A 27,705-nucleotide genomic window follows, 5' to 3' on the forward strand; every position below is an offset into this window, starting at 1 on the left:
ATGGGCCAGGGGCAGCTGCAGGGAGGCCTGCTGTGGAGCTACCTGGGTCAGGGCGCGCTGGTGGGACCCTGCGACCTGGAGAGCAGCCTCCACAACCCGGCGTTCATGGAGTACACCTCACGTGTGTTCGGAGACGTCACCGTGGTGGTGCGGGATTGTCCCAGCTGGGTAAGTGTTGTCTGTGTGCAGGACAGCATGAGAGGAACTGGGAGAGGTGTAAGGGTTTTGGATCATGGCTTTGACATGTTGGCTCAATATGACCTGTGGCAGATGAAGGAGTTTGCACACCTGAAATAATGTGTGTGTCAACATTTAGACATAGGGGCCATTTATATGTCCATGCACAGTTCCTGTTTCAGTAACGCTGCTTTGACACACACACAAATGATCGCCTGACATTCTCTGTAGGGGCTGTGGGAACTCATATGTCCAAGTGAGAGGCTCTGGACCTTCTCCAGAATTTCTTCTGCCAGTCCCTGAGAAAACTGCAAATGTTCAAATGAGCCCATGTGAGGACACAGAAGGAGATCCTCTGGATTCACTGTGAGCTCTAACATGGAAGAGGCGCAAAACTGAAGCAAAAAAATGAAATTCTCTTATCTCTGGATGAAAAAGCGGTGCCATAAGTAGAAGACACCAACAAAGGTGTCAACAGAGATTTTGTTGATAAAGGCGGAGGCCAGTGTCGACGTGATGTAAACATGTGATCTCCACAGCGGAATTGACTTATTTCCTCCTCCCTCCTGCTCCACCCCTCATCTAAACGCTTTCAACTGGGGCCAGTCCCCCCTCTGATCCCGGCCCTGGACCCCCCGCCTGCCCAGTATACATATAACATAATCATTTTTCTAACGCCACTACTCCCTGCTTGCATGACAGCCAATCACACCAGGTTTGCAGAAAAAAGTTAGGACAGACCAATAGGAAAAAAGCATGCCTCAAAGAAAGTGGTGCAGTTTGCTCATTGTTAAAGATTGTGCCTCACTTCACCGATATACCGTTTACTTTTCCTTCGTGCTACTTTTCCTCGCTACATTTAAACATATAAAATTCCGAGGCAGCTTGCCTTCCAGTGCTGATTGCAGGCTTCATAAAAACGTCTCTATTCTTAGGCAGATGCTTTTAAAATGCACTGCACACACAAAAAAAAAGAAACGATGAAAGGACTTTTGTTCTTAATAGCATATGCATTTGAAATGAAAGCGCTGTTGCGATTATTGTGGCAGCTCTGCATGCGTCCTATTATAGGGCTGTTTAAGTCTGGCAGGGGGTGGTGCTGGGGAAAGTCTGTCAGTCTTTCAAACAGCTCAAAGCTCTGAAGTGTTGTTTTTTCCTCCTGCCTAATGAGGTGAATCAGGCTGGTTCAGATCTGCTAGCCACACACGTCCTTAGGGGCAAAGTCCCAAGAGCCATAATAGGGTATTCACACTGAGGAAGACTCAGAGGGACCAGGTCAGGTTTATATGAGGTGAGATTCACGGTCCTGATTGGACGCAGAGACAATCCCACTCCTCTTCTCATCATGTTACTATTTATATCTGTTGTCCTTTCTCTCACCTTTTCCAGGACTTGTTGGACAGCGACTGGGCCAGCGTGCGCAAAGTTCTCGAGCAGGCGGACATCCTGGTCATTAAGTATTCAGTCACTGACAAGCTGGCGTTCCAGCAGGTCAGGAACGGCTACGCCCCGAGACTGCGCCCGCTGCTGAGGCACTGGGGTGTACCAGTCATCCTCGTGGCCATTGGAGCGCGGCTGAATGGTGAGGACGCCTTTTGTTTGTTCCGTGTCTTTGTCAGAGCTGGAGTGTGAGTTTTCAGGGTTTTTTTCGCCAGCAGCGCCTTGACAACTGATGGCTCCTCCAACAGATTTGTCATTGTTATAAGGAAAAAATTGAGCTCGAGAGCAGGCAAATACACAATGCCACTAAAGTTGATATCCTGGTATCTCGGGGGTCATGTGCTGTAGGCTCAGTTGTGGATTTTCAAGACGTTATCATGTTCTCTCTGTCGAGCTGGTGTGATGACTGTCTGAGTCTCGTGTCCTCCAGCGTGTCCGAGCAGCAACGAGGAGGATGCTCATGATTAAATCTCCTCCTGGCTGCCTTCAGGCCGTTGGTGCTCATGTTTCCCTGTAGGAAACACACCAAAGAAAGACATTAGCTTCATACTTTTTACCCATTAGAGGCTCCAAAGATCCCCACTGCAGAGTTTGAACCCTTGGTTAGACGTGTGAAGCCTCATATAGACTGCTAAGGCGTTAACATGCGTGTGTATGTGCACCTTGGTGAGTCTGCATGTGTTTCTGCACACACACTGACCCTTGTCAAATTCAGATTCTGTAAACAAGCCCATCAATTGTACCAGTGTATATTTTTAGCTCGGCCGCTCAACATACTTTGAGCTCCTGTCTTCGCTGCAGGATGATCACAGTGGAAGTCAACTCTTTTCTGGGAGAGGCAGATAAAGAGCGAGGCAGTGAGAGTGGGAAGCTGTGGAGCCCGGGCCTGCATGGGTTGGTTTTTCTTGTGTAAGGCTGCCGTGAGAATGTACAGTACATGCTATCCCCTCATGACGGCTGAGCTCTGAGCGCTTCCTGCTGCCGGACTTCAGACCACCTGAAGGCACATCCGTGGCAGAGAGCGAGCACCACCACACGTGCACTAACCTAGCCATTAAAAGGAGCGCTGAACGCAGGTGGACAAACGGATTAATCCCAGGATCTGCACGCACACAAATGTCGCACTAATATGCCAAGTCACCCTCTTCTTTTCCTTCTGCCTCATACACACACACACACAGACACACACACACACACACACACACACACACACACACACACACACACACACACACACACACACACACACACACTTTGTCTTGCTGGGTCCCTGTGTCATGCCTGTAGGTTATTAGCCATATGATTTAACAAATGCCTCAGCTCTTAGCGTTATGTCCTGTTCTTTCTCTCCGGCTCTCTCCTCCTTTCTGCAGTCTTTCTGTTTCAGTTTTTTTCTTCTCTTTCTTCCTCCGAGCTAATCCTTCAAATTTTCTGTCTGATTCTGTCTCTTTGGTGCCCAGCCACACGAGCCACAGTCGGGATTGTGCTATTGCACATGTCACGCCAGATTTTGCACATTTAGACCACCTCTCTCGTCTCGTGTAGATGTTTAGGAAGATTCCTTGTTTTTTGCTAAAAACTTTTAGAAAAGAGAAGGTTACTTATTCATTTTCAGTTCATTTTAAAATCCCTTATTAGATATAGACAGTCAATGTGAGATAAACTGGAGGAATTAGTGCGAATCTGCATCATAAAGCCAGATGTGGCTTTGGCATCTGGTTGCACTCTGCAATGCAAAATATGGTTTCTGTCTTAATCTGGGTTCTGAAATGTGTTTTATGTTCTGTTCATCACACACAATGACTTTTTGTCTGTGCTTTTTGTCCAGTTAAGAAGGAACGGAGGCATGTTTGGATAATATGACCGTACTATGATATTTTCTACATTTGATTTGGTTGGTGTTAATATGATACTTTTACCCTTAAGGAGTGTCAAACACTGTTACCCGGCACTGCTCTGTTTGGTCCAGTCGGGTAGCAGTTGATTCAGATCACAACCACACATGACTCAACAGTGTGCAGATTTTGGGTCCTCTGAGGCTGTTTTGTCCCACGTCTGGTAACATTAACTTTAATAAATTAAAATGTGGTGCTTGAAGGTGTATTTGGAGGTTATGCATTCACCCCAGTCCGATTGTTTGTTGCTTGGTTTGTTTGTTTGTATTCAAGATTACACAAAAACTACTGGACGGATTAGCACGAAATTGTGTACAGACGCTGAATGGGTCCGGGAAGAATACACAGAATTTTGTTGTGGATCCGGTTTCAGGAGGAGGAATGCAGGATGGATCTTGATGAAGAAAAATTAGGCCTATTTAGGGAACTGATATCTATGAGTGTGAAGTTTGGTGCACCTTGACTGGATTTAAGGAGACTTAAGTTAGGCTTTGGCGGAGGAAAGCACTCTACTACGTTCTTCTTCTACCTGAATATTCTCACAAACATGAATGTCATGTAACTCATTTTGCGTATCATAGTCTGTTGCTGCTGATTCGTTGAAATGTGGGACTAGCATTTCCAGTACGAGCTGTTTACACTAGATTCATGCATCGGGAATAGCTGCAGTATCAGGGACTCTCTTATACTCCCGCTAACCTTTTAATGTGTGTACACATCCTGAGAGTTGAATTCTCTGCTTGTTGTCTTCAGACGAGGGTCCCCCCTGTACGTGTCCGCTGTGTGCGTCGGACTGGAGCAGCTGTGTGCCTCACAGTGAGGGTCTGCAGCTGTCCCGGGACCTGGGGGCCACCTACCTGGAGTTGCCCTCTCTCAATCACGTCTTCGTTGGGCGCTACTTTGGCAGCGTGGTAAGCCATGACGCCACTCGGGGACCAGGGGATCAGACATCACCTCAGACAGTTTGTAGCCACAGTGGTTAAATAAGCACTTACATGGCCCAAAAGAGTCTTTGATTGTTCTTATTTTCAGGTAAAACAACATGTGAGGATAACAACAAGCTGCAGTGACCACAGCAGCTCCTTCTGTCTGATCAACATTTTCACATATCAAGTAGCGGAGACGAGGACAGGCGGCCAGCTCCGTCTGAACTAATTGTGTGTGTTTCTGTGTTGTTCAGCTGGAGTATTTCATGATCCAGTGTCTGAAACACAAAGCCAAAGAGAGGCCGGAGAAGAGGCGAGGAAACAAAGTGAACGATCTTCGCCCCCCTCACTTAGAACAACCAGGTCAGAGGAGTACTATGATATCCAACAAACTCGTACTACTAATGCGAGACAGCTTTTAATGTATTTGTGTATTATTGCCTCCTGTGAACAGTCAGGCAAGTTGAAGAATATAAAATGCAAGTTATTAAAATGTAATTAATGAAAAAGTACAGTGTTGAGTCATTTAAAGTAATTACGTTCGGTTTAAATCATTTTCTATGTTGCGTAGGGAGCATTCGCACTGAATGGATTGTTTCTTCTCAAGCTCACACGGCCATAAAAAGAGCTGAGCACAAAGGTTTTATCCAGATCAATATTCTCTGGTCCAGTCTGGAGATAAGAAGGAAGAGAAAACGCTCGGAGGACGCCTTTTATTCACTGATGTTTGATTCTGTTTGACACTGAGCTCATTTCGACACCACTGTCTGCAACAACTGGCCTTTCGCGAAAACATTTAATTATTGACAAGTCGTTTAAGCTCTAATTTAGTTCTAATCTTCTTATTTGAAATTCAGATTCAGCTTTAACTGTGCTTGAGAACGAGCCATGCTGGAATCAAATCAGCTTTAACTGTGCTTGAGAACGAGCCATGCTGGAATCAAAAGAAGTTTTAGCTGGAAGCAGAAACATGGAGTAAGATTTGTGTTGACATATTCCACAAAAAGCTAATCAGATTCGGGAAAAACCTAAATGCTAATTATGAGGAGAGACAAACGACTATGGCAAAAGAGGCGAAAGAATCACAAAGATTCACGCACAGCGTCCACTAGAGACACAGTAAATTTGATTATCGAGGCAAATCGTGAGAAACAACTCTGCTGCTTTTACTTTGTCTTAATGTTTTTTAGACTGGGACGCTCTCTCTCCTAAATGACTGAGGGACAACCTTATTGAATCCTGGAGTTGATGGCTATGTCTGTTTGCCAAATGATGCCACACACTAAAAGCTTTCTGTGTGCCCAATTTGAAATTTATACAACTAAAATAAAGGTGTCTAGAATTTCGTCTCCAGCTTCTGTCCATGTGTGTGAATGTAAACCATGGCGAACCCTGACGCACGCCCGGTGTAAGCTGGACTGGTGTAGAGGCAGGGTACAACCTGAACAGGTCTCCAGTCCATTACAGGGCCAACATACAGGCCAACCATTCATAGTCACACCTACGGCCCATTTACAGTGCCGTATTAGCCTCACTTAATATTTGGACTGTGGGAGCAAGTCAGAGCATGTGACAAATCTACAAAGAAAGCCCCTATGTGAACTGGGATTCAAACCAGCAACAATACAAACCACTGTGCTGCCCCCAGTCCCAGCACTCAGCACAAACCCCATAGATGGATCATGTAGAATCGCCTTATTTTGAAAAGGAGGGAGTACTCTCTCTTGCTTTACAACAACTGGTTCGACAGCTGGTGCCAATTTTCCATGCAATTATTTTTTAAGGAATAAAACACCCATAATTAAACACAAACTGGTGTTAAATATTGATTTGACCACTCTGCTGTGAGCGTGTGTGTATGTGTCTCAATCCAATGCAATGACTGACAGATTTAAGTTCTGCCAGAAAGGCAGTAAGTGCTGTAGAATTAATTGAGACACTACTTCTCCCTGCTTCTGGTGTAGCTGGCATTAAATATGACAAGCTGTGATTCAGGAACAGGAGCTGTGTCCATGGTCAGATCTGAGCAAGCCATAAAAAAGGAGATGAGACACACAGAGGCAGAGTGTGTTGGGCATCAATAGGGATATAATAGGAAAATGTTTTGTGGAGACACCTCCCCCTCAGCTCCTTCACCTTCCTGCTTGGTGCTTTTCCCAATTTTAAAAAAAAGTGAATATCTAATAGATGTATCACTCAGCATCATCCTCTTTTGTCTTACTCTTTTTTTGTTTTTCTATGATGTGTTTATTTATGGCTTGTTGCTCCAGACAGCTTTTCCCTATCTAGCACTACAGTGTTGTCTTTTGGCTTCTCTACTCATTTCTCTGCAAATCATTTCTCTCTGACGATGCATTTTATTTTTTCTTCTTTAAACACTAATCGTATTTAAAACCAACTTTTGGACGCGCTTTGGATTCTGGGTTAATTTTTTGCTCGATGACTAAACGTCAACTTTTCGGTGTCAGTTCCCCGAGATCAAAAGAAGCAGGACTAAATCCTCCGTCGTGTAGATTTCTATATATCTTCAGTGGAACATAATCCAGCCTCAGCTCTTACGCTGCAGCTCTGCTGTAAGTGCAAAGACAAACATATCTGGAAGCATTTTTTCTAACTTAAGTAACAACTCTTTACAATGATGTCTTGACAAAAAACATCCCAGGGCAGTTTTGCCGTTGCCCATTTTTCTCTGTTGATAAAAAACTTTGTTAAAAAGGGGGAAATCGTTCAGTAGAAAAGAGAGATTCAAGTAGATGAGTATGCTGCAAATGTAAATTACATCTAGGGTGCTTTGAACATACATTCTTAACTCATCCTGCTCCTCCTTCTCACTCCGTTCCACCATCTTGCTCCCTCCGTCCAGCTCGTCTTCCTCCCATCCGTGTGGAGGAGTCCAGCTTCTCCCAGGACATGCAGTGGCTGTTGGAGCGTGGTGTGCAGTTCGCGGACGTGGCTTTCTACGCCGGCGAATCGGGGAAAGAACTGGGTTGGGCCCATGCGGCTGTGCTGTGTGCTGTCAGCCCCTACTTCAGACAGCTGCTCCTGGGGCCTAAGACCAGGTAGGTGAGCCCTATTAGCAGCAGGTCTAATCAGCTTTCTGCACCACCTGAGCCTGGAGTCGGAAGCTGAACTTAAACTCCTCCGACAAACTCATTTTTTCATATTCAATTTGAATTTCACAGGGAACGCCCACAGTCGCGTTGTGTTTGCAGAGAGCGGGATGGAGGCCCCCCCTCACTGCTCTCAACCTGGGACGGGGGGATTATTGATGACATGCCACGATCAGAGGGGCACCTGACAGGAAGACTCTCCCGGCTGGTGGTGAAGGACCCCCTCCTGTGTATGTGCTTGTGGGAGACGCTCATGTTTATTTACAGAGGTAAAAACCACCAGTCTACACTCATCCATTGTAACGTTTACCCAGTGTTCTATTTGCACTGTCAGTCTATGAGGAATTTTGGTAATCGTCAGTATAATATTTACATCGTTGAGCACCTTAATTTAGTGTGTTCGCATGTCAAAATGCAATGTATTGTGGTCATGAAGTCCGGCCTCCTGAATGGGTTAATTGGAGACTCTTGATTGACTGTAGTTGTGAGAGTGAGTGGTTGTTTGTCTCTATATGTTGAGATGGACTGGCGACCGGTCCCCATGTAACTCACCTCTTGACCCAAAGTCAGCTGGGATTGGAACCAGCTCCCCACCCAAGCCTCAAAGGATAAGAGCTATAGATAATGGGTGGATAGCTTGTCAACTTTTATAATGACCATCAAACAGTAATGTCTGTAGTTCTGCAGGTATTTGGTCATAAACCAACTGCAATTTGGTGCAGATCCAAGTAAAAATCCAGATCTAGTGAATTCAACTGTGGTTTCATAAGTGGACTGTTGCTGGATGTATGTGCTCTAATTAATGAACTAGACTTATATACTCTGTAATGTAAAAAACATGGTGTGTCCAGTTGGTGGACTGAACTTAAGTGAAGGTCATTCAATTATTCCTACATTAACCTAAATCACAGCAGCAGGGCTGCAGCACAGATTGGCTCCACCAGAGAGAAGTTGCCCAAACTGACGTTCTGGCATCAGGACCAGTTGCACATGGAGAGCCAAATAGAAAGATCATAAACGAAAAGCAGCCAACACACAGACTGTCCAGAGGAATCTGGACTCCACAAGGATGGCTCCATCCGTTCACTCACATCTCACTACGGGGTTTCTGGTAAATTAAATAGTTGCAGCTGTTTGCTGACAATTATTTGTGTGTGATACTAAATGCTGGTGCTTTTGCCATATTGGACACTTTCCACACATTACCACTGAGGTTTGAATACAGCTACCAGAGCCGGGCTAACATCCACAGCTCAGGCACTCCACTCCCTCGAAAGGAGGAGCTTGATTTTTCCAATAGTTGAGATGTGATGATTAATGTCTGCTGGCAGCAGTGGGCACTTTTCTCGCCGTTGGGTCTGGTCCAATAATCCATTACGCCGAGGAACAGAGATCAGTCAAATTGAAAGTGCCTGATAGTAAGCAACAGTAGTATTTTTAATCTAGAGCCTGGTCGTTCATCGTGTAATAGTGTGATCTCACGCTGCTTTTCTTAACCCACATTTGTACTTGATGCCTTGGACCACTTGTGTGTCCTTTATCTTCAGCCAGCCAGCTCTATTAAACTCCTTTGGACATAAGTAACAAATGGTTATGTGCACTGAGCGACGTCTCTGCAGAGACCGAGTCTCCATCACTCCGATGGCTGTTGATAGAATCTGCCTTGGAAGCCTGTTGCAGCAGCCTCATATCAACATCAACAAATAAAGGACTCTGATGAAACTGCCCTGTATAAATTATAGTATCATATATTAACCTGGTTGAACAAGGATACAAGCATCAAAAGTACATCCAAAACAATTGCGAATGCAAATTGTGGCACTTAGATGCAAAATTTACTCCCATCATTTAAGTAACTGAGTTAGTGATATTCTCTGTGACTTAAGTGCAGCAATGAAAATCTTAATTTGTCTAAGTCTGCGGCTTCGACTGCTGTGTGTCCGCTCGCAGCGCCTGTGCATGCCAGCGCCCCATCACAGGCTGCATGTCCTGGGTGAGTCCTCCTGGTGAAAAGCTGTGCCAACATCTGATTCATGCCTGCCTCAGGTGTGCATGTGTGTGCCGGTAAAGGGTGAGCGGAGAAGGGAAGAAGATTATAGGGTTAGAACCGAGTCTCCGTGAGTGACTCTGTGAATAAGAATATGAAAGGCAAGGGCAGTGTGTATTTTTACGCACGTATCTAAGTGCTTGTGTGGAAGATGGGAAAGTAAGGAGTGTAAAATTGTAAACAGGGTGAAAAACGAAGGCGGCGGGATGTGAAGGTGAGAGAAAGGAGGGGTGGAGTATAAGGTGCTGCTACGTGAGGCAGAGAGTGTTTGGGTGGTGGGAGAGCTGGGCATTAGAGCTTAATGGTAATACGTGTGTGTGTGTTTGTGTGTGGGTGTGTACTTGTTGTCACCTATTACGGACCTTCCCAGAATAAACACTGACCTTGTCAGGACCAGTAGACCTCATGAGGCCCAGAAGTCAGAATGATGCAAAACATCCTCTCTGAGCTCCTGGTTACGGTTAGTGGTAAGATGTGAAATCAATGCAAAGTCCTTACATTGATAGCTGTGTGTGTGTGTGTGTGTGTGTGTGTGTGTGTGTGTGTGTGTGTGTGTGTGTGTGTGTGTGTGTGTGTGTGTGTGTGTGTGTGTGTGTGTGTGTGTGTGTGTGTGTGTGTTTGTGTGTGTGTATGGCTTGGAGGTAATTGTTGAAAAAGGAATAAGTGTGTGTGCTGAGAATAATATGAATGTCACGTTTCCATAAAACACTGCAGAGCATCAGTGTTAGGTCTTGTGTGAACATAATGTTGATTCTGAAAACATGGGGGTCTTATAGTAGGATAAAGCTCATATGCAGTGTGAACGTGTGTGTGTGTGTGTGTGTGTGTGTGTGTGTGTGTGTGTGTGTGTGTGTGTGTGTGTCTGTCCATGTATTACTCAAATTGTGGGGACCTAAATCTGTTTATGAAGTCGCATTATGAAGACCTGTCTTTCTTGTGGGGAAAAGGGCAAATCCCTATGATATAAATCATAAAATGTTAAATGTTTTAAGGTTAAGGTTAAGGTTAAGGTTAAGGTTAGGTTTAGGTTTAGTTTTAGATTAAAGTAAGGATAAGGGTTAAGTTAAGGCAATAAGTAACCACGGTTAAGTTTAGAATAATTCATAAGGAAATCAATGTAAGTCGATGTATTGTCCTTTGAAGCCAGGGAGAAATGACTGTGTGTGTGTGTGTGTGTGTCTGTGTGTCTGTCCATGTATTACTCAAATTGTGGGGACCTAAATCTGTATATGAAGTCGCATTATGAGGACCTGTCTTTCTTGTGGGGAAAAGGGCAAATCCCTATGATATAAATCATAAAATGTTAAATTTTTTAAGGTTAAGGTTAAGGTTAAGGTAAGATTTAGGTTTAGTTTTAGATTAAAGTAAGGATAAGGGTTAAGTTAAGGCAATAAGTAACCACGGTTAAGTTTAGAATAAGTCATAAGGAAATCAATGTAAGTTGATGTATTGTCCTTTGAAGCCAGGGAGAAATGATTGTGTGTGTGTCTGTGTGTGTGCACGTGCATGTGTTCTTTTCTTGAATTGATTAATCAGGCGTGAATACGTTACCATAGTAACAGCTTTCCAGTGTTTGATGTTCATTTGCAGTGAATCCGTACTTTTCTTTGCCGGAGACAGGACAAGCGTCTTCTGTTCGCTATTCAGTTCAACTCACTTGACAGTTGTAGCTCATTTAACTGGCTCAGCAGAACAAATTTCCATAACAATATAATGTCTCTGCAAACACAGAGCGTCACACTCGTGGTATTATCCCACGCTCTGGCTTTGTGTCACTTGATTGTGTGTGTTCCTGTACTATATACTTGTGAGGACCATTTAAAGCACAGACCACAGTGAGGACATTTTTTGGAAAGGGAGGACATTTTGACTGGCCGTTAATTTTTCAGGGTGCTGTTTCAGGGTTAAGCATTGGTTTTAGGGTTGGGGTTAGAATTTGGTTTAGGTAAGGGTTAGGGTTAGGGTTAGGGTTAGGTGTTAGGCATTTAGTTTGGATGGTTAAGGTTAGGATAAGGGGCAAGGGAATGTTTTGTGTCAGTGAGTGTCCTAACTAAAATAGAGGTAAACATGTGTGTGCATGTGTGTGTCTCTGTGTGTGTGTGTGTGTGTGTGTGTGTGTGTGTGTGTGTGTGTGTGTTTGTCACAGAGGATGTGACTTTGCTTGTGTGATGTTAACACTATAGGACTCTGTCTCCTTGTGTAGCTTTCTACTGAATTATTGCATTTGTCACTTGGTTGCTAATGTGTGTGTGCATGTTTACCACGTGTAGTACATGTATGTGACACAGATGAATCATTGTGTCTCTTGCGGTCATTCAGGCCTTTTGTGGGGTCATGTTTTCTACCACTCACCAGTTGTTTTTCTTGTCTCCCTTGTCGTTTCCTTGCAGCTGAGTTCAGCACAGACGTCACCGGATTCTGTCTTTGTTGGCATTTGGTTTAAGTTTGGATAAGATTATGAGTCAGGAATGCAGCAGTTTGGGATGAGATTAAGGAACAACGTTGGGGGAATGAGTGTTAATCTGTACAAATTGTTCCCAAGTGTGTTTACGTAGGTGGATAAGAGGAAATACATCAACATTCCAACTCACTGTGTTTACGATATTGTTTTGTAGAAGCTTTTATATATATATATTGTGTTATTAATTTTCCAATTATATGCCTATGAAAACATGCACCAGCCCATTCAGTGCTGTTTCTTTGGTGCCTGGCTGCATCATGTGTCAGCACCACAGCTCCTCAGCTAATCTCTCACCCTGCAGAGAAGGTGCCTGCGCAGTGCGGTGTCATTATCTGGGACCGTGTGCTGAGGTATAATCCCTCTATCACACAAAATACTGTCATAATGAACTAATGATGAGCTAAATCCTGCCCAGTCCGGCTCCCTTCTTCACTCGACAGTCTGTTTATGTCCCAGTGAGACAGAGAGCGCCACCCCAATCAAGCTGCAGCGTGCTGTGCAGCCTCTGGAAAGGAGTATAACTATATACATACTGAAATGCAGTGGAGGTGTTTTCCAAATAGAATATTACTTAGACATGTCTGTGTCGTAACAGCTTCACACGTTTATACCCTCATTACATGTCACATTGTTTTAATGACTTTAATTAGATGTAAATGGCGGTAAATGTCTCTTTCCCATGTAGCCCCAGGGAGGGAAAAGTCAGTCGGCCATGATTCATACTGACCTTGATGATCCAGACTTTACTCACATTTGTGGTTTTTACTGAAATGTCTCAACAACAGTTGAGGCCTCATGCGTTAGTTCAAAATGCTTTTTAGGGCAAAACGTTTAGAAAATCTGTTGCAACCTGTGCTTATTTCCAATGATTCAATACTAGCATGCTAACATGCTACACTAGGATGGTGAAAACATTACTCACTACACAACTGTGAGAATGCTGAGATAAGCATTTCGCTAATGGTAGTGCTGTGCTTGAATACAGTCTCACAATTATCTATGTGACCCGTAGACTGTATGTAAAGATGGATGACATGACTGCTCCCAAAAAATTAAACCAAAGCATCATGATCGCCACCTGGTGGCTGGCTGCAGTTTAGGTCATAAATTCCGCTATCAAATGCGGAAGATGTATATTGGCTTCATTTCTGGATTGTGGGAGCAAGTGGAAATGCTTGATCAGCCTTCTGTATGTCTGTGTTCTAATTCAAAACAACTAGACTCTTTGTTTATAAGTCAAACTATTCCATTAGTTATTTAAACTAAATTTAAACCAAATTTAAATTGTGAAGATTGTATCAAAGCCATAAATCAAATATCATTTGAAGTTTAAAAATACATTTATAGCTTTTATTTGTAGCCAGCGCCCAAATGTAAAAAGATTAAACCCGACTTGGATTCAGAGTTGCAACAGTCAATCTTTTGGTTACTGGTTTCTGTTCAGAAGAACCTTGAATGTATGCAACACCCATAACCACCATACATTACATAAAGAGACAGATTTTAGAACAAGCCAACTTAGTCAAAACCAGGCAGGGAACATTGGGTTTACAGGTACGTGGGTGGTCAGTGCATGGTGCCAGCTAGAGAAAAGTTTGTTTCTGTGTTTCTGTGAACGATGCTATTGTGGGTCCACAGAATGTGTTTATGGATGTTTTGCAGGAGCGTGGGAGTGGGAGCACCTCCAGGAGGCCCTGGAAGAGAAGCTGAAGAGCTCGCTGGCTGTTTCTCAGCTTATGGAGCGCATACGATCTCTCATCGGGAAAGAAAGGGTGAGGTCTCACTCTCTTGTCTTTCTTTAAGTTTGAGTTGTATATCGTATGGTGTGTATGCTATAACAGCTCTCTCCAGCGAAAGAGGATAAACACCTTTAATGTGTCAAACTGGTTCTTTGAAGGTATAAACACATGTTTTTGCGGTTGCAGTGTAACAGCGCCTTAATTAGCAGGACCTTGTTTAAAAACAGTAATAATGAGGCTACAATTAGCATCTTTACTTAGTTAGTGGCTGTGAACATTTCTCACACACTGTGGGAATTAGCACAAAATAAACAAGACGCACACTTAAGGAGTAAAAGCACAACACAAGATCTGTGTAGGAGTTTACACTGGACATCAGCCATTAAATCTAACATTATAGATTAAAATAGGAAGCCTTCATCGTCATTGTATTGAACCAAATACGATGGGATTAACAGTGGTACTCCAGGTTGATGCATAAAGACTAGAAAATAAATCATGCGGTTAATAATCTTATAAAGATTAAATATATATATATATATATAATGTGCCACACAAAAAACAGACAGATGTTATAACTGCAACGTCACACTTGTAATCTCTGAGGCCGTGCTCTGCGTTATAGGAAGTAGCCTTGAACACTTAAACGGAGACAAGGAGATATGACACAGTTGCGTCTGACAAGCCTTTGGCACCGTGTTTGCTGCACCCACCCATTTGTTCAGAATTAGGTCTTCACCTGAGGCGGCGCACTGAGACGTCATGACATGGCCACTTTAATGTGCGGAGACACCCTGAAGTCCTGCCATGGTTTGATCTCATCCTCTGCAAACAGCCCCAGGACATCTGACTCCATTAGACCAGCAGAAATGTGCTTTTCATAAGCTCTCCATTGTTTTACAAACTAAAAAGAGGCTGTTGCTCCCTCGAGTGAAGACTGTGTGTTTCCCGAGCTCTCCCCCTGAGAATGTGCAGTTCTTTGTGCTTCAGTTGACTGAGAAAGGTCACGTCATGCTAATGGGCGCCCTTTGACGGCACTCAACTGTGGACAGAAGCTCATTAGAACTTGAAAAAGTGTCTGCCTGCCGTGCACTTCTGATTTCACCTGCAGTGTAATGTAAATACATACGCGTATTGGAATATTCTGCCTTTAAATGGCTCCAAATGAGCAGTAATGTGTTAATAAATAGTCAGAACAGACGAGTGTCTGCTTCTCAGTCTGTTCTCACCGTTTGCCAGTTTCCTCATGTCATTCTTGGCATTGCAGCTCAAGTATGTTTTGGTAGCACTAAGCAAGACTGGCAGAGAGGCCATTTGTATTCCACAGGCAAGGTGGGAGCGATGCACTGAATTGTAATTGGGCTCGTAACTATTACCTGACATCCAGCAGAGGAATGTTAACTCTGTCCGTTTCTTTTTGGCTGCCTCTACACTGTGTGTGTGTGTGTGTGTGTGTGTGTGTGTGTGTGTGTGTGTGTGTGTGCGTGTGCGTGTGTGTGTGTGTATGTGAGCAGGGCCCCAGGGATACCCCGAGCGCGCGGGCAGCTCAGCTCGGCCCCCAGACGCTCGTCAACCTCTTCAATTCTCCTCTCTACTCAGATGTCATCTTCATGGTGCAAGGTGGGGGGGGGGGGTCATGTTGATCTATTAGACGCACACACCCTGACAAATGCACCGTCACACAGCGGAGGAAGGTCACACTTCAGTGGCTGTGATTGAATCGTGATCTCAGTCCCAGGCGTGGTCTACCACTTGGAGACAAATTAGGATATAAAAAGCGACGGGCTGCACTCTCTACCTGTCGAGCTTCATTTCAGCAAAAAGCTTTCACGAGCTGCACTGTTCTATTAAAGAATCAGACGAAGAAATGCAGACATAATTACCGCAAGCCTCTTCTAATCAATATTTATCTCATAACAAGTGCAGTGGGCTTGAACTTGTCTTTGCCCCTCAGATGAGAGTTCAGCTCCTGGAGGTTAGAGTCAATTTCTACTAGAATGGCACTGCTGATGGATTGAGATGAAAGGTGTCAGTGGCTATTAAAGGCATTTAGTGAAAGTGGACCAGGATTTACATATCTCCGATTTTTGTGTTAACTAGTTAATTTAGGTTCAGGAGCAGGGCCACGCCTCAGCCACACCTCTAATCACCTGTGAAGCCGACATATACCCAGCCAACCCATCACGCTCTGAGTGTCTCTGATTCTTTGAGCCACCCTTTCCCTTCTCTGGGAAAAGAGAAAAAGAACAAAAGGGTCAAATCTACCCTCATCCCTCCGTCCTTCTCCCTTACTCCCTATATCCTTTCCTTCACCCTTACCCTCATCCCTACCCACTTCCATTCATCCTCCTCTCATGCCTACACTCATCCCATTGCATTCTATCATCCTTTTTCCTTCATCTTTTCCCCATCACATCCCTACCTACATGTATTCATCCTTCTTCTCTGTTCCCAACCAACATCCCTATATATATACAGTTTGGTGTATATCTCTTGCATGTCTAGTTCTAGGTACTGCCTGGGCCTTTGTGCGTCCTCCCAGACCAGCCTAGGAGACATCCTTCACCTCACCCCCTTCTCTCAAAGTCCATTTATTTTTCCTCGATATCTAATATATACATTTTCATTCACATATTGTCGGGGCGTGGTGGAGATCATTTTATCTCTTATAAAAAGCCAAAGTCAATTATGGTCTCTTCACTTATGTTAACCAAAGATGCACACTCTGTTACTCATACATTGGTTATGAATCTTTTATTCTTTGTAGCATCACACTAAGCCTACCTGTTTATGTTGTGTCCCAGGGAGCGTGTTGCCGGCCCACCGGGCGGTGCTGGTGGCGCGCTGCGATGTCATGGCGGCAATGTTCAGTGGAAAGTACGCAGAGGCCCGGAGCCGAGTGGTGCCGATCCACGGAGTCTCCTCAGATACCTTCCTCTCCTTCCTGGAGTACCTCTACACTGACTCCTGCTGTCCTTGTGAGTTTACTGCACACACTCCAGGTGTTCAACCAGATTCTACTACAATAAGACTGGTGCTAATTATAGTGACAGCAGGGGCCTCTCCTCGTTTTATCTTGTGGATTAATTAAACTGTGGCACATTTTGTACGGTTTTCAATTCATCTGGTTATAACTACATCCTCAGGGTGTTGCTGCAATTAAAATAGTTTTATAAAAGTTTATAGAAGGACAGTGGACCTCTGATGTAATTTTACAGAGCCATGGAGATGAGCACAAATCTCAAATGAAAGGAATCAGTTTTTCTATAGCTCGCCGCTAAACACAAGACACTGCCTAAAGCATGTTAACCATCTGTGTGAGTGCAACATGCTGGCCGTGTCGGTCTCAGGAGGCGTACGTGAGAACTGAATTAAAATCAAAATTAAATTAGCTTTTGAGATGACAAAAGCAACCGGTGGCATCACTGCCTCATGTGCTGTTTTGATGCTGCCAAATCACGACCCCAGACACATCCTTGCTGGTGTTGTTTCCCTCTGTTGTCACTATCTGGCACATTGTGCGCTGCCTTTTCAAATTAATTAGTGCTGATAAATCTCTGACGGCAGTGAGCTGCAGTAAATCAAATGAGGACAATTTGAGGAGCTGCCTTCATCATTAGAATTGCATCAGGGCATTTCCTATCATGTGAAAGCTGAACTGATACTGTTGATCCCACTGAGAATCAGCCGCGCAGCCCTGAGCAGCTTCCAGCCAAACCAGTACATTCAAAACTAATCATATGATGGGGTCCAACTTAAAGAGGAACATTTAGAAATATCGTTTGAGGAGTTTGTTAAATCAAACCTGAAACATCAGTTAATATTGATCAGGTGGACAGAGGTAATCCAATGTTAATGTTCTCTGTATCTGCTTCTTGAGTGAGTGGGGAGTTACTTATTAACATATTGGCCAAAACAACTGGATAAGCTGATATATCAAATCATGCTGTATTTGTAATGGTATGCCCCCTAGTGGTTAAAGTTGACTAAATGCAGCATTGAATGGCTAGGCTTTGCAGTGTTGTCTGAAAAGGAGTGTGTGAGTGTGTGCGAGAGCGTGTGTGTGTGAGTGTGTTATATTGCTTATTCTGTGGGGACCTAAATCTGTGGACACAGTCACAATATAGGACTTGTCTTCCTTATGGGATTCAAAAACAATTTCCCACTACATAAATCATAAAATTTAAAGGCGAGGACCTTTTTGAAGGTGAGGTTTTGGTTAGAGTTAGGTTAAGGTGAACGTTAGGTTAATATTAAGGTTAAGATTTGGTTTAGTTTAAGGTTCATTTTAGGGTTAGAGTTAGGTTAAGGGTTAGGAAAGAAGTAAATATGGTTAATCCTCAGGAAGGAAAGTGTAAGTCAGTGTAAAGTCCTCTGAAGTCATGGAGGCAGGACTGATGGTGTGTGTGTGTGTGTGTGTGTGTGTGTGTTTAATGACAACCATGGTGACATCACAGCTGGACTCCTTCTTGGTATAAGCTTCACAACAACAGATGATGACACATTAAAAATACACAAAAGAGTGTGTGTCATGTTCCTTTCATTTGAATAAAAGATAATAAAAAGCTTAAACTTTTAGTCACAGAATGATGACACTAATTATGACACTCACTGTCATCTTCATTTCCCGTAATGTTACACAATGAAGCTGCTGGATCGACAATGTAAAACTTTCATATTGTGGAACAATCACATCGTGAATAAGTAGCTGACAATCCCATATTTCTGCAGCCCGAGATGTTTTAATGGAAAACAAACAGCCCCTAAGACCCAGCTCAGGTACGAGGAGGGTAAACAAACTGTTTCCCAGAGATAGGGCTTCAGGTTGAGCCACGGGAACAGGAAATGAAATCCATGAAGCGGCTGCAGCCTCTGGAGCCGCTGCACTGTTACGTAAGAGCTCAGCGCTCAAGGTCAAAGCAAGGTAACTCCACCAGCAGCAGCGAGAAGGACGGGGGTGAAATGAAAGAGGGGGGCGCGATCAGAGCCTATTTTCTCTCGGATCAATAATGTATTACGTGGAATCCGTTATTAATGCTGATTAAAATGCTTTGGCTGATTGTGCAGTGAGGCAGAACGAACCCTGTGTAATGGATGCCGCTCAGCTGACGGTGCAGCAGCCTGTCAGAGCCGCATGAAGAGAGTCAGTAAGGATGGTGGGGGGGGGGGGGGGGGGGGGGGGGGGGGGCAGGGAGGGATGTTGACGGCGGAGTTTGACTCACATTAATGTCAGGAAACAGGTTACATCAGGGGTAATTTGATTTGACGTGCCGGCATTACATAAGAGGATTGGCACCACTTGTTTGACATTTGCATTTATGTATATGGGGTTTTGTAATTTGACAGCGTGAAAAGAGCAATGACAAAATGTATCAATTTTATTCAGAAACACACAGCTGAGATGTAGTCCATGGAGTTGTAAGAGACTTCCATGAAATCTGGTGCACAAAGGATGTACTGTCGACTGCACTAATTGTAACATGACGTGAAAAGCGAAGTGGATTGCTTCATATGAACAAGAACCTTCATTTTTCACGCTGCATTCATTGGTTTTCTTGGCCACATGGAAGCAGCAGAATAACCTGAAGATTCAGTAGTGACACATTCTCACTTCATAAAGCTCCATACAGTTATTGCAAATCTGTTAGTAAACAATTACAAACATATCCAGTAATTACATTCGTTTGAATTCATGTCTATATGTTAGATGAGTCCAGTATTTACTCCTTAAGCGTATTTACTCCTAACCCTAACCCTTCGGCTATGCTGGACACACGTGAATCTTGTGTTTGTTTGTGTGTCCAGCCAGTGTGATGCAGGCCATGGCCGTGCTGGTCTGTGCCGAGATGTACCAGGTGAAACGTCTGCAGCACCTGTGTGAGGTGTGTGTGTGCGCGTACCTTCAGAGCATGCCCAGTAGAGAGCTGGCTTCCACAGGGATCAGCGTGGTGCGACTACTCCGCAGAGCAAAGGTCAGTGAAATGGTTCAGATACAAGGGGGAAATAGGGAACAAGAGCAGAACTGATGACTGCCTCAATAAAATATGATTGTAATGTCCTTCACCCAAGAATATACGGATGAATCTCTTGGAAGAAATCTACCTTTGGTTGATGGCTCCACGCAGTGTGTTTGTGAGAATAGCTGTTATTTACCATGTTGTTTCGATTGACCCCCAGTGCCACAACGCAGAGCAGCTGTACATCTGGCTCCTGCACTTCATCGCCAACAACTACCTGATCTTCAGTCACAAACCGGACTTCCTGGAGCTCTCAGGTCAGTGTGAGAGCTTTTTAATAAACATGTCCGACAATTGAAAGCCTTGTAAGTGATAATTATGAAAATTGAAGTTGCTGCATTGACGGACAGCTTAATGTGATTGCTCATTTACACGTTTATTCCTCATTTTTACAAATGAGAAGGGTCAGCATTATTACTTGTATATAATAAGAATTAATGTCATTGATATCATATGATAAATGTCAGGTTAATCTTAACAAGCTGTGATTCTTTTCTCTTATGTGATTGGTTGGGAAATGTAATGCATCACTACACTTTATATTCTTTTTTCTCAATGCAGGCTTTAGGTCATGTCTATAGTCAATAGGATGCAGAGACTCCTCAAAGAATTCCTTTTCGACTTATTCATGACGTTACATGAGGAATAATTGTCTTGTCACTGTAAGCTTGAGATTGTCTCTGTCCTTTGACTGATCAGCTCAAAAACCTGATCTCTGGAGATGCCCCTCCCAACTACTATACACACCGAGTTTAATTAAAATCTGTTCATGCATTGTGGAGTTAGGAAACACACACACTCACACACATCAAAACAATATCCTGCCTCCGGCTATGCAGCGCAGAGTCATAATGAAGTGAGAACGCCTCCAGGCTTTCTAACACAGCATGTGCAGGTCAGGCTGCATCTGTCTGATAAACGCTGTGAATGCCCGGCTTGTTTCCTGTCAAATGGCCAACAGCGTGAAAAAAATACATGGAGGTGCAAAGTTTCCACTAATAAATTATACAAGAGAATGAAAGTTGTCACTTTAGAATCAAACATGGTCACGCACTCATCCTGTGCAAACCTGGGTTTCACGCATTTGCAGATTTGTGAGCTGTCAGCCTTTTTACATTAAACCCTTCTTATTGTCCTTATGATGATTTCTTGTTGCTAACTTTATGCTTGAGTTCCGTTTGCCTCCTAGTGATTTTTGTCCCGTGTGTCAAACTGACTGGAAAATAACCAACGGCAGCATTGCTCTGATTTGTAGCAGTAGCACTTTTTATTGACATCACAGACACGAGACTTATTTCAGATCATTGGACGGGTACTGGAGGGCACGGGCGAGGTCAAAGGTCAGGACAAAGAGACGGCACATGATGGATCACTGTTGGTCTTCTGTGGCTTCTTGGTGTAAACAAAAATCTCAGTCAGACATTTCAGACTTGTTGGAGGAGTTCACGGCAACAATCCAGGGAGTTGTGACTGTATGTGGGTTGGTGGGTTTGTGCCAAGCGCAGTAAAGCTGGCTGTAATGATTTTTCCACAGTTGTGTACGCGGTGGATTATTGATTCGTGATTGTGTGTTCCAGATGAGGAGCGGGAGCAGGTGGAGAGGCTACGCTGGCCGTCCAGAGGCTACCTGCAGGAGCTCAGCGAGTACCAGCAGCGGCGACGCAAACTACGCAAGTCCCGCTGCATAGTCATGTGACCCCAGCACGCTGATTCCAGTGGCCTGTTGAGAAAAAGCAAAGTTGGGGAATCAAAAGGAGGAAACAACAAACTGCTCGTCAAAATGTGGGGGAAACAGTAGAAACAATGTGTGTGCTGCTGGATAGAGGGCTGACTCTGGGCGAGGAACACGTCACGAGACTCCTTAACCAATCGGACAGCGTCGTATGTACAGTGTGTCGGGCAGCGACGTGCACCGCCGCCACATGCCTCTCCTCCCCTGAAGGAATGTGTGTGTGTCCTTTGCATAGTGACTATTCCATTGAGGGCAATAAGTAATGACTGATCCTTTAAAGCCAATGTGAATTTAAAATGACTGTCCGGTCACTGGCCAGTGGCTCCGCGAGTGAAAGATAATTCTATTTCTATTGGCTGCTGCAAAATGGAGGATTCTGAAGACAAACACGGACACAAAATGGCTCCATCACAAGTACAAATATACCGAATCAAACCACCACACATGAGCTCACACAGCCGCCCGGGAGCACGTGTGGACGTCAGTAACAGGTTGAATGAATCCGACACACGCTGGACTGTTCCGTCTTGAAATAAACCCACGAAGACCCACAATGCATCTGTGTCCCGTTGGATCTCAAGAATGTGATCATCTGCAGCGTTTCATCCGGAGCTGAAATAACTCGTGAGCCGCTAACTTCTCAGCGAGTTATTTCATGTGAGCGGTGACCTACATTAACACAGGGAGCAGCGTGCAGAGCAACTGGTAACGCTGCTGCTCGCCCAGTCAAACTCATTTTCATCTGTAATGTAACAAGGCTGCAGTTAGGCTGACGAGCAGGACCAATTTAATTATGATTCTTTTATTAGATTCCTTCAGATCTATAGCAAGACATCAGTGAGCGCCTCAGAGTCAGACTGATGTTATTACAGCGTGCGGTGGAATACATTCTGCCCCGAGTCCTGTGTCAAACGAGGCCATTTCACTTTCACTGAGAAATGACTGGCGAATTAAACTCCGACATTAAACCGCGCACATTGCCTCTGCAAGTTAATGTGAAATCAAGTAGAAACTGCTCCTTATATATCTGCAATAACAAATAATAAAAAGATCTGTCTGCGGCACAAACAGGCTAAAGCCTTTTGGAGCATTTACTTGTACAGATTTAGGAAAAACAACCATATCATGAAGAGGGATGAGTGTAATCGGTCAACTCTGATTAAACGCTGCTACCCTCACTAGTCAGCACCAGAAATACTACACCGTTAAATAAATGATCACCTCCGCCAAGGAGGTTAAGTTTTCATCGGCAAGTACATGAATCTACATTTGATCCATTGCCAAGTTTTTAAATTATATTAGTTTCATCCAGATAAAACTGCAATTCTCTTTTCCTGGAAATCACTTCTCATTCACCACTCCAAAAAAGGCCCACAAGTCAAATGAATGAAGATGATTTTTAAGGGGTGGCACTAGTGATGCCATTTACAACACTTGATGATGATAGCATCCATCACTTCCATACGGGGTTAGTAGCATACAGCGGTTTTACTTTTTGAAATACACCGGTATCAGAAAAATGGTATCGGAACATCTCCTGATTTACTCTGCATCTCTCGGTTGCTTTATTTATTAGCAGGATTACACGAAAACTACTGAACCAATTTCCATCAAACTAGTTGGAGGGATGGAGATGAGCCTTGGTCTGAGAAGAACCCTTTACATTTTGTTGCAGATGTGGATTTAGATCCAGCCTTCAGGATTTTATTTTACATGTCATGTGTAGGATTGTTCAGATGTGGCGGAGGTATGTGCTCTACTGAGTGCCATTAGAATTTGTACAGTTCTCATGTACAGCAGCGTCTAACTGTTGAGTGTAAGATGCTAAGCAGCCGCCTGCTGCCTGCCACTGGAAAGCGCTGCAGCCCCCAGCAGACAGCAGGCCCGCCGTCCCCACGCTCATGCCTGGATGTCGTGAGCCAGCACTGGGCACAGTGGGACAGGCCACATCTTGTAAAACCAACATGTTGTGGGAGCATCTTCATCTAGACAAAAATTAAGTTGTGTTGTTGCTGTGGCAGAATAAACAGGAAGGGATGCATAACTACATTCTGCACAGACACGTGCACGTTAGCCTGCGAGGTGAAAAGGCGGCTGGTGTTGGCAATGCTAACGACATTCTGCAAACTAATATGAAGTCCGTACATGCTGTGATCCAGATTAAATCCTGTTCAATTTCCACTGTTCTGATTTTTTTTATTGAATGTCCCTTGTCATGAACATAAGTTGGTACAATAAAGCCAAAACGCCTCTGGGTTGATACGCAATATTTATTTGATCCTTTTGAATCATAAAGAGATTATGATTTCTTGGTGCTGCAGTTATTTTTGTACACTGTGCTGTATGTGGACATTTATGATTTGATTTTTTACATTTGAAGCAGACACAGTTGGGTCATACTACTTTACTGTCCAATGTTTCACTGACATTTACTTTAAAAGGATTGAGAAATATATAAAATAAAATTACCTTTATAGAAAAGCCCCAAAAAAACAAATGGTACTAGCAGGTCAAAGTGACTTGTATTAGTAGGAGTCAAACTACATGTAGATGTGTGTTTATCCAGTTCTTGCAGCACACTGTGTAAAGACCACAATCACTGTCTGATCGGACATTGAAGAGATTGCACCCTTAACCAGCCAGTGTGTATTTAACCTTAGTGACAACAACCTGCTGCAGCACAACAGTGCAAGTGTTTAGTTAGAATCACAACAGAAGACAAACAAAGTCCCGGTCTACTGTGAGTAAGTAGCAGCTGAAACACTGGACTGTGAAAGTAGTGAATCCACGCAGGAGGCTCCCCTGAGCCAGTGCTGTACAGACTGTAGATAACCTGACGTCTGACTTTAAATAAAGACATGTTTTAGAATGAAGAGAGCCTCCATGATTAACTGCTGTGTTGGGTGATTCCTGTACAGGTGCAGCCAGGTGCCCGTGTGTCCCTGTGCACAATTTGACTACATTCAAAATCCACCTTTTGTGCATTAAGTGCCTGAGGGCTTGGTCACACATAGGCGGATGTATCAGGGGCCAACCTTGTGAAAATAAAATGTGCAGAATGTGAGCGGGCCCTTAAGGTGTTGAGCCGCCTTGAGCCTCCACAACAGACCTCAAGGCTCTTCAGCATAGATTCTTTGGTGGGTGTGGTCTGGAAAGTTATAACCCGCCTGGTTTGGACAACATTTTTCTAAAGATATCCAGTTTGGTGGCCTTGGCTGGGCTGATTTTCTTCCATTGTACATGTCTGGAATCAGCCATGTGTGTTAGGAAAAGGATACCAGACTCAGTGCAGCTTCCATTAACTGCATCAGGCTCAGGTCGGGGAACAAGAAACAGAACTCCTGTCAGGTTTGGATCAGGCTCGGTTAGCCGGGTTTAGACAGGAAAATGCAGCCTGAGCTGAAATCTAGTTTGGTGATTGTGGTGTTGACGATTGCATTTTAATTCTAGGATCAGATGTATAGCGTCATAACATCTTTGTCTTTCATACTGCATCAGAACATGTCATCAACTCTTAACTCGACTCAAACCAAAATATTACAGAGGCCCAAGTCGGACCCCGACCAATCACAGCTTTATGTCCTTAAAGACAGAAGATTGTTAAGTTGTCATGGAGCGACTTTACTGTTCCCTCCGACAACACTGACGATGACCGTTGTACCTGGTCATAGTTGTATTAGAGGACTTTGTCATGGTTGTAGAGTGTGTAGTCACACCCACAACACACCCTGTCAGGAAGCGTCTGTGTCTCTCTGCCTGTTTATTCAGGTGTCTCATCTGTCGACTGTCTGTACCTTTCCATCAGGATGTGTTGCAGTGAGGGCTCAGAGTTGATCTTGCTCCTGTTTTTACTAGAGTAATTACATCTCAGCTCTCTGATCATCACCTGGGGCGTCTTATGTCCCATTGTTTATTTATTCCTTCACTAATGAGAGCCTCCTGCTACTAATTTACGCACTTGATGACTTGCTCTGGGTCTTCAGAGAGGCGACACCTTCCTCCTTTCCTCGCCTGCTGTTACAAACTACCTTTTATGAGTGTGTGTGTGTCAAGATAAAAGAAAGATGCATCATGAGGGTCTGTGCAGTATCCTGTACCTGCTGCGCTTGGAGCAGGTCACTGCAGGGCTCCAATAGACTGCAGCATGCCCTCCAGTTTCCCGTTCTTATGCAGGGCCGCCACATCGCTGCCGCCTCCGATGCACTCCTCACCGATGAACACCCGAGGGACCTGGATTAAAAATCAATACGAGAAAAATAGCAGGTTGTTATGCAATCCCAGATTTTCAATGTCATGCACAGAGTCAGGCAATATTATGATACCACCAGACAATAATATGGTAGCCCCGGAGTGCAAATCACAAAACACAACAGCAAATACGTAAACACGACAAATAAGAAAACACAATATGAGACCAAAAACATGTTTCCCCCCAACCAGTGAAGAACTTTGTCAGTAGTATGTAACATATTTAGTAGCCATTTTTGTTTTGTCATTTTGCTATTGGGAGTTGCATTTCACAACATGCATTGTCTACTATCACAGATTTATCCACCCTGTTCAAACCACAGGGGTCAGATCAATTGATACTGCAAATGAAAGGAAATCACAGATCTATAAACAGACTATTTATAAGTACAGTTTATTCTATCAGAAATAAGTATGAACATCATCGTCTGCCAGGATAAAGACATTTATCCATATCACCCACACCTGCACATATATTGTCAGACATTAATAATAACTTCACTAGTTAGAGTTTTAAACCTTGGATCTTACACAGCCGGAGTTCAGTCACGAACTTTATGTTGTTTGATATAAAAAGGCTGAGTCATGTGTGATGCTTGCGCAGTTCTTTTAGTGAAGACGCCCTGATTTCCTTATAGACTTTCATGATCAACTAATGACATACATATATATATATATATATTCAGATGATTCAAACGAGGTTTTTCACCTTAGCTAACATCCATATCATTGCTGAGGCGTTATATTTTTGCTTTTGATGTGAATGGAAAGGGTTTTGAATGACGTAAGTTACAACAAAAACCTGTTTCACTTTCGTTAGACATTTTTTTTACACTGTTCAAACTGACTCTCTTCTATCGTTGTGTGATTTTAAGGTAAAGTGCGGTGTTTACCGTGCGCTCTCCGGTGAGCTCCAGGAAATAGTCCTGCATGCTGCCCATGTCGCTGCGGTCACTTATGTCAATGCACTCCAGATGTCCGGGTTTAAACTTGTATTTGACCAAAACGTCTTTGGCCATGATGCAGTAGGAGCACGTGGGCTTGATGAAGATCACCACTTTGTCTCCTTTGATCTTAGTTTGGACAAACTGCTGCGCCATGTTCTGAGCTGGAGCCTCACACACACACGGAGGAAAGATGCGTGGATGGGGGAGAAGAAAGCCGATCGCTCTGCCCTTTGTTAATTATGTTCATGAGGATGACGTCACTCTGGCGACTTTCTTCTTAAAGGGGCACTTCACACCACTGCGCGTACACACAAGCGCGTACGCACAAACCGTGGATTTGATTTTTAAGTGTTCAGTCCTTGAAGTTACATTATTGTATTATTCAAAGCGACTTACAATCAGTGCATTCAACATATATGAGTGACTTTGATAAAGTAACACAACTGCAGCTCAGAACACACGATAGGATTAACCATAGACTGAGTCTAAAGATGGACGACGTGTCTCCACTTCCTCCCCCGGTCCAGGAATAAAGCCAATCTCTGTGGCTGTGTCTGAAATCACTCACTAAGGAATATATAGGGAGTTGCCATTTTGCTGTCCAAAAGTTTTGTTTCCCACAATGCATCGTGAGAGGTAGTGTACAACCGATGCTCCCGAACTGAGCAATATATAGCATCTTGCATTGCGCTAGTGGAAACAAGAGGAGAGAGGGAACCAGGAATAGCCCGACCTGTCGTACAATTGTAAATAAGAGCAGATCAAACGGCGGAGAAAGTTTATTTCTACATTCTAATAATGACATTCAACGTGCTTTTTACCTAAAAATATATATAAACATATCCAATTTGTTTTGGGATTTTCCACTGGCCTCAGAAAAGTGCAGATAAAATATGCTGAGTTGTGTCTGAAAGCGTCCTTTTCGTAAGCCGCTAAATAAAAGTCACTATATAGTGATGTAAGCGT

The 27,705-nt window shown here is 43.8% G+C and overlaps 2 protein-coding genes across 2 annotated transcripts; one reads left to right on the top strand and one right to left on the bottom strand.

Moving 5' to 3' along the window:
• On the top strand, window positions 1-24,417 carry rhobtb3 (Rho related BTB domain containing 3). The gene is made up of 12 exons (XM_053445247.1): window positions 1-168; window positions 1,567-1,759; window positions 4,266-4,423; window positions 4,693-4,801; window positions 7,302-7,497; window positions 7,651-7,817; window positions 13,719-13,828; window positions 15,310-15,415; window positions 16,600-16,773; window positions 19,601-19,767; window positions 19,973-20,069; window positions 21,390-24,417. Exons 1-12 carry the CDS (start codon window positions 1-3, stop codon window positions 21,506-21,508), a joined length of 1,764 nt encoding a protein of 587 aa, XP_053301222.1. The 3' UTR covers window positions 21,509-24,417.
• Window positions 21,056-26,982, bottom strand: glrx (glutaredoxin (thioltransferase)). The gene is made up of 3 exons (XM_053445258.1): window positions 26,686-26,982; window positions 25,642-25,774; window positions 21,056-21,532 (listed from the first exon to the last, which is right to left on the bottom strand). The coding sequence occupies exons 1-2, from the start codon at window positions 26,890-26,892 to the stop codon at window positions 25,661-25,663; spliced, it is 321 nt and encodes a 106-aa protein (XP_053301233.1). The 5' UTR covers window positions 26,893-26,982; the 3' UTR covers window positions 21,056-21,532; window positions 25,642-25,660.
• Between the last annotated feature and the right edge of the window lie 723 nt (window positions 26,983-27,705).

Source organism: Pleuronectes platessa, chromosome 2 (genome assembly GCF_947347685.1).
Source record: "Pleuronectes platessa chromosome 2, fPlePla1.1, whole genome shotgun sequence".
NCBI classification, from domain to species: Eukaryota; Metazoa; Chordata; class Actinopteri; order Pleuronectiformes; family Pleuronectidae; genus Pleuronectes; species Pleuronectes platessa.